General features: G+C 49.5%; 1 protein-coding gene across 2 annotated transcripts in view; it reads left to right on the top strand.

Annotated features, from left to right (window-relative positions):
• The first annotated feature begins 17 nt into the window (after positions 1–17).
• The window catches only part of ACVR2B (activin A receptor type 2B), a 34143-nt gene continuing 23659 nt past the window's right edge, over positions 18–10501 (top strand). The window contains exon 1 of one of the 2 annotated variants that reach the window (XM_017849656.1): positions 18–168. In XM_017849656.1, the coding sequence (XP_017705145.1) occupies positions 117–168 (52 nt within the window). In that variant the 5' untranslated portion in view covers positions 18–116. Of the gene's footprint in view, positions 169–4710; positions 4964–10501 lie in introns of those variants that run through there. The other variant, XM_017849655.1, reaches the window with a different exon arrangement.

Below are 10501 nucleotides of genomic sequence, written 5' to 3'. Positions count from 1 at the left end.
GAGGGAGGGAGGGAGCGGAAGGGGGAGCGCACCCGCCGCTGGGCCCTGCGCGCCCCGGGAGCGCCGTGCGGCCCTGCCCGCGGGCTCCGGGTGTGCGCGGGGCGGCGCAGCGGAACATGACGGCGCCCTGGGCGGCCCTCGCCCTCCTCTGGGGATCGCTGTGCGCCGGTAAGAACTGGGCGCGGCGCGGGTACGCCGAGAGGGCGCGCAGGGCTGGCCCCTGGCGCCGCGCGGTGTTTACCAACAAAGGGCGGGCCCGCGGCCTCGTCGCCCGGCCACCTGTATTCAGCTCGCATCTCCCGGGGCGGGGGCTGGGGGCGCGGTGGGCGCCCAGCTCGCCGATCTTGGGGTCACGATCTTGTTTGTGCAGTCGTCTGCAGAGTTCTGGTTCCTAGAGGTGCCCCTGCGATGGGGGCCGGGACCCGGAGCCTCAGGGTCGGAGTTCGGGCTACGCGGGCGCATGGAACCCAGGGAAAGAGTGAGGAAAACCTGAGCGTGGGGAAGGCGGCCAAGAGGGGTGGGCAGATCTCATTAGGGGTGGCAGGATTGTAGGTGCAGCAGCGGCAGCATGCGGGGAGGGTTGCACGTCCCTCAGAGTCACTAAGTGTAGCGAAGCGAAGGGGGCGGCTTCACGCAGACCAAAGTCCCTTGCATCTCTTGCCACCAGTCTGCGTCGCGTTACCGGCCCAGCGGGCTGTTGGTGCTGGCTCCCGCCTGCTCCCTCTTTCCCTGCCGTTGGCCACGGGATGCGGAGTGTGGTCGCTTCGCGGGACCGCTTTGGGCACTTGGGAGGGGAGGGGATGGGTAAGATGGAAAACCAACAGGTCCCCGTTCGCTCGGGCCTCCGGGAGGCACGTGGCGGGGTGGGTGACCCGCGCTCAGCTCCCCAGCGGCTGCGGGCGTGTGGTTGGAGGTGTTCGGCCAGCGCACTTGTGTTTGGAGGTATGTGGGTGCGGGCGTAAACAAGCGGAGTTCCGCCTGTAAAGCTTTCTTCTCCTGCGGCCCAAGCACCAATTTCCCTGTCCCAGTGGTGCCCGGGTACGCCTAACCCCGGCGGGCGCGCCGGGACGTCCCCTGGCCAGTCCTGGGAAACGTGGGGAGCTGGGCATTGAAGCTCTGGCGAGAAGGTCGGGGCGGCTGGTACCCGGCCGTCGGGTCCTGCGCGTCTTTGTTCCCAGCCCCCATTACACATGCAGCGCGGGTCCCCAGCCGCCCACGGTGGCAGCAGCCTGGAGTCTGGGAAACCCTCGAGGGGCGGGGCCGGGCGTGCAGGGGCGGGGCCGGAGTCCCCAGGCTGCTGCGGGGGTGGGGATTTGGGGATTTGGGGATTTGGCATCTCCGTCCCGTTCCCACCCTAGTTCTACCTCCTTTGCGTCGTCGTGAGGCTTAGTTTACACTGAAAGCGAGTGAGTTCTGTAGGGTAGTAGCGCGCACACAGCCTGAGTGCGGAGACGGGAGGGCAACGACCAGTTGGCACCTGAGAACTATATGGAAGAGAGTGTTGCAGCTCTCCTGGAGCTGCTTCCTGTGTGCTGGAGGCAAAGTGGTGGTCGTGTTGGACTTTGTGCTCCTCTTTTTTGCCCCGCTCCCTTGGGATGCATTTTCCCCAAGGAGGGCTCGAAAGTGACAGGGGAGGCATTGGTCTGCCAGAAGGAGGGCGGCAGCAAGCTGACTTGATAGGCACACAACAGCCCACCGGGCTGCCTCCAGACCCGCTGGTTGCCTGATCCCTGGAAGTGCTGGGGCTCTTCCAAGCCCAGGCTTTTAGGAGAGCTTCCTCCCAAGACAGGACAGCTTCAAACCTGGGATCTGGGGACCACACCAGTCTCACACCTCCCTCATTAGGCAGGGCAGGGTGGCATCAGACCCCTGGAAGGACTGTATTTTCTTTCTTTTTCCTCCGTTTCAGCCACCTAGCTTAGGCAGTGCTGAGCAGTGTATCCTGCCCTGGGAAGAAGGTCAGGGGTCACTGGATATTTCGTGTAGTCACATCAGCCAGTCCCTGACCTGTGAGGAACTGTGAAAAGAGCTGCCCCAGGCCCAGTTTGGAGCAGACCTGACCCTCCGTTGTTTTGGCTTCAGGGATGCCGTTTTATTTCAAGCTTCTGGCTTGCTGTTTGGAATAACCCCCACCCTGTGCAGCACACAATGGCCTGCTAGAAGGAACATCTAGAAGAATGCTGTCCTGGCGACAGAAATAGTATATGAACTGTGTATACATATAAAACAATGTTTTCTAGTAGTCATGTTAATAAAAGGAAGAAGAAACAGCTGTGTCTTAGTTGGGACTGCCATAACAAAATACTGTAGACTGGTGGCTTAAACAGCAGAAATTTTTATCGTCAAAGTTCTGGAAGCTGTAAGTCTGAGCCCAGGGTGCAGGGTGCTGGCATGGTTGGGTTCTGGTGAAGACCCTCTTCCTGGCTTGCAGACATCTGCCTTCTTACTGCATTCTCACATGATGGGTGGGGTGGGACTAGGGGGTGTTTTCCTCTGTTTATAAGACTGTGAATCCTGTCCCCATTACCTGAGGGCCCCACCCTTCTGACTTAATCTAACCCTCACTACCTCCCAAAGGTTCCATTTCCAAATACCATTACGCTGGGGGTCAGAGCTTCATCATATGAATTTTGGGGGAACACATTCTTTCCATGAGATGTATATAGTATATTTTACTGGCCTGGCACAGTGGCTGATGCCTGTATTCCCTGCACTTTGGGAGACCAAGGTGGGAGGATCATGAGGTCAAGAGATCGAGACCATCCCGGCCAACATGGTGAAACCCCATCTCTACTAAAAATACAAAAATTAGCTGGGTGTGGTGACAAATGCCTGTAGTCCCAGCTACTCCGGAGGCTGAGGCAGGAGAATCGCATGACCTGGGAGGTGGAGGTTGCAGTGAGCCAAGATTGTGTCACTGCACTCCAGCCTAGTGACAGAGTGAGGCTCCATCTCAAAAAAAAAAAGTGTATTTCACTTAATTTGATGTATACAAAGTAATCATCTCAGCCTGAAATCAGTATTAAAATGAGACATTTTGTGTTCCATTTTTGTACTGTCATCAAAATCCTGTATGTGCCTTACAGAACGTCCTCAACTCCAACTTTCCACGTTTCCAGTGCTCTGCAGAACATTTGGCTAGTGGCTACCATATTGGACAATGGAGTCTCAGAAGGGAAGGCAGAATTTTTGGTGTAATAAATGGCACATGGTGCTTGTCACAAGATCAGTCAGTGGTCAGTTAGTTCTTTAATAATTCTGTAAGTCTTTTGTGGTCTGTGCCTGGCCGAGTGTCCTTGGGAAACAAGCCATTTGGCTCTTGCATTTCAGTGGACATCCTCGACACTCAACGCTATATCCTACAAGAACTCCTAACACCTGTCTCTTTACTCTGTACTTGTGGTTCAGATCAAAGGGCCTATGGGGGTGGGGTGAGCAGTATTCTAGGTGAAGTGTCCAGAGCTCTTGGAGAGGGACCTGCCTCCTGTCTCTCCCATCAGGAAGTGCAGGCCCTGATTGCTCTGATAGGCTGACCGTTCTTTGACCCAAAGATGTTTCTTGGCCACTTCCTCACCAGAATCTGATGAAAGCTATGGACCCTTCCCCCAGGAAAATGTAAATCAGTATATGTGTGCATGTGGCTGTACATTGTATGCACCCATTCTGTTTTGTAGATACTGGGAACCTGCTGCCCCCTGATTAAACTCCTTGAAGTCCTGGCTGCCCTGCACATATCCACTGTAGCAGTCCTAAGGGGCAGCTTGTTCTGGGGTGGGAGGGGTGCTTGTTCCACCTTGGTACCTCACTTACTTTGCCTTTTGTGATTCCGCTGGATGTTTAGATTCTAGCCCTGGTCTCTCTTTCCAGAAAGCTGCCCTCCTGAGTGCCTGACTATGCATTCAGTCCCTCTGCTTGGGAGCTCAGGGTAGTGCAAATGAGAACCAAGGAGTATGGGTTCAGGAGTTTAGATCCACTCACAGATACTAACCTGTCACCATGGATTGGGATCTGGAGGGTTGAGGACTGGGTCTGGATAATCTTTTTGTGGGTAACTCCAGATAGACTCTAGATAGTCCTGAGGTAGGGTCCTGGTCGCGTGGGCCTCACTCTAGAACAGGGTTTCTCAGCCTTGACCCTATTTACATTTTAGGCCTGATGATACTCTGTTGTGTGTGGGTAGTGGTGGGTTGAGCTGTTCTGTGCATTGTAGGATATTCAGCAGTATCCCTACCTCTACCCACAAATTCCAGTAGATCATGTCAACCAAAAATGTTTCCAGATCTTGATAAAATGTCCCTGGCAGAGGTGAGAGCAAGATCATCTCCTGTTGGGAACCACTGATCTAGAATGTTCTCATGCTTTCAAAGAGGCACACAGTTGTAAGAAGTAGGTAGGGGTAACGGCTTATGAGTGCATATCCATCCCCCCACTCTGGATGCAGGGTTGAAGGTGAGGTTCTCCTCAAAGCTTAGGAGATTACTGCTTAGTGAAATCTGCTCATCAGCACGTGAGAGTTTGGTTCAAAATTAGTGGTTCTGGTGTACAGCTTGCCACCGAGGAGAATCCTGGTGTCCTTGAGTTTTCCCAGAAGTGGTTTAGGTTTCAGGGAGGCGGAGGCTGTGGGTAGCTGGGCAGCCTGCCTGCCCGCACCCGCCCACTCGCCTCTGACCGTTGCCTTAAGGCTGGCACTCAGCCTCTTCCTCCCGTACACGCAGAATGTCAGGAAGTGCCTGTTGCTGGGGACTCTCTGCCTGCCCAGCACCCCCTCTCTGCTCACCTGGGGGCCTCAGGAGCTGAGGCTAGCCCTGTCTGCCAAGCGGAGCACTGGGGTTGTAGCAGGCCGTGGGCATGCCCCTTCCCCTGAGCAGATCTGCTGTGTGGCGCTCCGGGGAGCCGCAGAGGCTGTGGGCCTGGAGCCCCCAGTCCGGGGACACCAGGGCAGGTGGGCAGCCTCTCCCCAAAGGTATGGGTGCAAGTCTCTCCCCTCTCCTCAGGGTGTGGTGGCCAGATGGGAATCTGAGGGCAGGGCCAGGCTTCCTGCTGTGGACCTGGGGAGGTGTGGGCAGCGCTGCCTTAGACATGCGGCAGCCAGCACTGGAGGCCCCGGTGGAGCGGTTCGTATTTGTGGAAGCTTGTCTGTTGGGCTTGGCAGGCTGGCAGCCCCCTGTGGCTGCTCCCATGTTTATTTTCTACTCCTACCCTGGCCTGCTTCGAGCTTGGCTAGGGAATGCTTCTGTGGGACTCTCTCTCATCTTGAACTCAGTGAGACACAGTTTGCTGCACTGGGAAGTGATTACAAACTGGACTGTTAGGATGGCGGAAGCATTTTTCAAAGCCCCAGTTTCCAAGTGCTCCACATCACTGGTATGTGAAGTGCTTGCTGAGGTTCAGACTTTAGTTCCATCTGTTTTTGGGGTCTTTACAAAGGGGACTTTATTTCCTTCTCAGAATTCTTTCTCTTCCTTCCCTCCCATTCTGTCACTAATTCTGTGTTCCAAAACAGAGACCCACCCCCTTGTTCTGGGCTTCCTTTTTTGGTCTCTCATTCTGCACCAGATTTAGGGGTCCATCCTAGCCCTAGAGGTGCCTATTCCTTGTGGTCCTGGGGGTACCACTCCTGAATGCCCAGGTTTTCCCGGGGTGGAAATGCTGCTGCCTTCTTCTGACTCTTTGTTTATTACATTGGTCAGTGATGTCTCTGACTAAGACAATGGTAGGTACTGGAAATCAATGGATAAAGCAGACTGGGATTGTTCAGGGGTCAGCCATGCCTCTTCCTGGCCCAGGACCAATAATGGCTGTCTGCCTTCGGATAGCCCCATGCTTTCCTCTGGTTATTCTAGGCTTGCTGTACACATGCATGTGCCTTTTTCAGATTCTTTCTGGGACTGGCAGCTCCGACTGGGTGTTTTCATTCATGGACACATGACCTCTGGAAGCGGGTGTGGAAAGGAAGCCTGTCCCACTGGGCAAATGTGAGGCCTTCTTCCTAGGGGAATGTTGTCTGGACGGGTCTGACCTGCTGGACAATGGGGCTTCTCCCTGGCCAGTTTCTGGGCTGAGGTGTTTTGTGAGGCGAGCTCATGCTCTTTGCATGTGTTCCTCTGCCGACTATTTCAGTTCCACTCTGACAACCAAGGAGGCTAAAATTAGTTTTGGAGAAGGAAAAGGAAGGCTAGTTGGAAACCCAAGCCCTTGGCTGGAGAATGGGGGAGGCTGCTTCCCAGGTTTATGCCTGAGCATTTCAGAGGATGGGACCAGACCAGCTGTTATCTGTCCATCTGAGGAGAGGGAGTGGTCCCTGTGGCCTCCCAGACCTGAACCAATTAAAACAGGAGACTGACTTGGAAGCTGACTCTCTCAAGTGTTGATGCCAGGATGTTTTTTCCTTCTGGCTTGTGCAGTGGTGCACAGTGTTTTCAGGTATGAGGACAATGCCTTTTAATGAATGTCCAGTGTCATTGATAACCCTCCTCCCCTTCCCCTCCAACTGGATTATTATGTGTCCGTTGATTTAGAAAGCACACATGAGTTTTCCCAGCCTGGGCTGGCAACCATGGTTTAAGAACTCTTATTTTATGCACTTTTTGGGAATTTCCTTCTCACTGAAGTTTGATATTGGGTTAGAGGGGAGTCCTGTGGCCCAGAGCTCACACAGGAGGTCCAGCTTCTCTGTGTAGTGAGGGCATAGTGAGTAAAGGCTCATCTGCTCTGGGGCTTAGAAACTAGAGGAGCAGAAAGGTTAGAGAGATGAATTCTGGTTTCTCTTCCCACCTGGCTGGCTCCTTCTGTGAACCTTCTGGCTGAGGGTGAGACCTGCAAGGCTGTGTGGGAGTAGAAGGAGAGCCAGGGCAATGCAGTCCTACCTCCCCTGCCCTGAAACCTCCCATCCAAACCTCCCATCACTGAAAGTTTAGCCACCCTGGGGTATAGCTGGGGGAGTAGAAGTCACTTCAGCCCTAATTTTTCCATTTCTTAAAAAAAATTATTACTTTTTAAACAAGTAATATACCTACCTTGTATCGCAGAAATTTAGATGTTACAGATAAAACTAGGGTCTCCTTTTATCATCTCTGTTCCCTATCTGAGGCCCCCTCCAAACGTAATCCTTTGAAGGTTGAGGTATATTCTTCCAGACGTTTTTAGCTGTGCATCTATAGAAATACTTATAGAAATAGGCTTTTGGCCGGGCGCCGTGGCTCACACCTGTAATCCCAGCACTTTGGGAGGCTGAGGCAGGCAAATCATGAGGTCAGGAGATCGAGACTATCCTGGCTAACACAGTGAAACCCCATCTCTACTAAAAATACAAAAAATTAGCCAGACGTGGTGGTGGGTGCCTATAGTCCCAGCTACTCGGGAGGCTGAGGCAGGAGAATGGCATGAACCCGGGAGGCAGAGCTTGCAGTGAGCCAAGATAGCGCCACTGCAGTCCAGCCTGGACAACAGAGTGAGACTCCGTCTCAAAAAAAAAAAAAAAAAAAAAAAAGACATAGGCCTTTTTTCCACCTAAAATGGTATTCAAACATTTAATTGAAGTATAAACATATACAGAAGAATGTATAAGTAATTAACATAAGTGACAGCTGAGAAGCATCTTCACAAACTGAATACACTGGTGTAGTCAGCATCCAAGTCAAGAATCAAAAATTTTCCAGCCCCCCATCCCCAGCAAGCCCTGTTTTGTTCCATTTCAGTCTCTACCAACACCCACTAAGGTTAACTACTATTCTGACTTCTAACAGCATAAAATAGTTTTGTCTGTTTCTGTGTTTCATATGAATAGAACCTTACAGAATAAACTGCTTTGTGTCCATCTTTTCCTCACCATGTTTGTGACTTGAACCTATGTTGAATATCATGGCTTTTTAAACACGGAGATTTGCTTTGGAAAACTGTCTGATAAATATGGATCTACTTTGATCTTTTTAATAACTATGTAATATTCTAAAGTTTAAATATAGACTACATTTTACCTAGTTTTTTATTGATGGACTTTATGATTGTATAGAATGTATGCAGACTGTTTCTCAAGGGTAGATGAGAAAATAACTTCTGGATTTTAAGGCGTGTATTACTGGTTTTAATAGATACTGAAAAATGGTTATACTATTTTATTTATTTATTTATTTTTTGAGGCTACCCAAGTGATGGCAGTGGGGGTAGAAGCTGGATGATTTGGCAGTTGGCTCTCTGCAGTAATCTGTGAGCATCCTTCCCACCCCCACACCCCAACCCCTGCTGACATGCTAGATTACAGAGGTTAGAAATAGCCTGGCTTCAAGAAGGGTGCTGGGACATGGGAAGGGCTCATTTCCACTGGCTTAATGTATGAGGAGACCTGGAGATAACTTCTCGTGCCTGCGTCTCCTACCTTGTGCCTGAGTCTCCTGGGTACTTTGCTGATGAGGGAAGTAGCAGTGGACTAGCCAGGATGTGCTGGTCTGGGTTTGGGATGGAAGTGCATATGTGTGTTCACTTACCAGGCTCCATGCTGCCTGCAGACTCTGAAAAGACTAAGGCACTTGCTGAAGGTTGCTGAAGAGCTCTGGGTAACGGCACTACTGGCGAACCCACTGCATTTGACAAAATCTGAGTGTGACAAATTCTAATTTCATATGTGGTGATAATGATGGTGGGGGTATTGGAGAAACCTGTAGAAAAACTATTTTAGAGTATGGTGAGAAGCTTTTCATGACAGAAGGAGCTCTGGTGAGTTTCTGTTCCTGGCTGAGTGTATGCCTTGTTCCCTGTATAACTCTCTGCCACAGTTGGCAGAAGACTTAAGGAAGATAGTTTGGGATGACTTGTTCTCCAAAGCTCTTGCTTCCCAGTCTTGTTCTTCAGCTTGCTGCCTACTCTTTACTGTTATGTTGGGATTCTTTATGTAAGTCCACTTGTCAGGCCCTGCTAATGAATTTACGTGACACTCAAGTTTGTGGAACTGTTTCTAGTACAATGATACTCCAATCAGCTTTCCCACCTTATACATATGATGTGCACTGTTTGTGTCTTAGTCTGCTCAGGTTGCCATAATGGAATACCATAGATTGGGTGGCTTAAACAACAGAAATTTCTTTACTTACACTTCTGGGGGCTGAAAGTTAAAGATGAAGGTGCTATCAGGATTGGTTTCCAGTGATTCCTCTCTCCTGGGTTGGCATATGGTAGCCTTCTTGCTATGTCCTTTTTTTTTTTTTTTTTTAATGGTTTTGCAAAGATTTATTTCTAAGATTAAATAATGAGGGCTCTTCTTCCCTTGAGCATTTTGGAAATTTTCCTCTTAGAGAATCTAAATATATGCCCATATTAAAATATCACACAAATTAAAGAAAGCCTACTTGTTACTAAAGCAAGATTGATAATTAAATCACTACCTTTGCATGTAGCATCAAATAGAAGGCAGTGTTGTTTGAAAATGCATTTGTATTTTGAGTGACTTTTGTCCCCCAAATCATGACATATGTGATGAAAAAGTTAAGAGTTCACCACTTCAATCATTGATTTTGATAAAGTAATTACAATAAGGACACAGCTAATGTAATTAATATATTAATTTAGAGGAACAAAGTTAAAAGTAGACCCCAAACAAACAAAAAACAAAAACATTGTGTATGTTGTAGGTATAGAAAAATTGAAATGTTTTAGATTTCCCAGATAAATAACAGACATTTAGGACGGAGTATCATGCCAATCTTATACAATATGCAACATGATTATCTTTGTTTTATTATGCCACCTTTCTTTTGTGTTCACTCCTTCCTCTTTGACCTTGGTGCTTTCCTGTAAAGGAATTTAGCAACTGCTCCTATGTGACAGGAAAAATACCTGATTTGGCAAGTGTGTACTTTATGAAATGTGATATGGCATCAATCATCATTAACCCAAATATCCCCATCACATGCAGGGCCTGACCCCATCACATCTGGTTTCCTGTTTGAAAATCCTTCATTTTGTGGAGGTTTTTGCTGATAACAATGCTCAGAATGATCTCTAGGCAATGGAAACTGACAGAAGATGAATTGTCTGTCACTCAGGAGGATGCCTTGACCATGGAAACAATCAAGTACAACTGTCTATTATTATTACTTTTTCCCCTGGGCTTGCTTTCTTTTTTTTTTTTTTTAATTTTTTTTTTATTATACTTTAAGTTCTAGGGTACATGTGCATAACGTGCAGGTTTGTTACATTTGTATACTTGTGCCATGTTGGTGTGCTGCACCCATCAACTCGTCAGCACCCATCAACTCGTCATTTACATCAGGTATAACTCCCAATGCAACCTCCTCCCCCTTCCCCCCTCCCCATGATAGGCCCCGGTGTGTGATGTTCCCCTTCCCGAGTCCAAGTGATCTCATTGTTCAGTTCCCACGTATGAGTGAGAACATGCGGTGTTTGGTTTTCCGTTCTTGTAATAGTTTGCTGAGAATGATGGTTTCCAGCTGCATCCATGTCCCTACAAAGGACACGAACTCATCCTTTTTTATGGCTGCATAGTATT

This window comes from Rhinopithecus bieti, unplaced genomic scaffold, assembly GCF_001698545.2.
Source record: "Rhinopithecus bieti isolate Rb0 unplaced genomic scaffold, ASM169854v2 scaffold_33121, whole genome shotgun sequence".
Lineage (NCBI taxonomy): Eukaryota > Metazoa > Chordata > Mammalia > Primates > Cercopithecidae > Rhinopithecus > Rhinopithecus bieti.
This window is presented reverse-complemented; position numbering and strand designations above follow the sequence as displayed.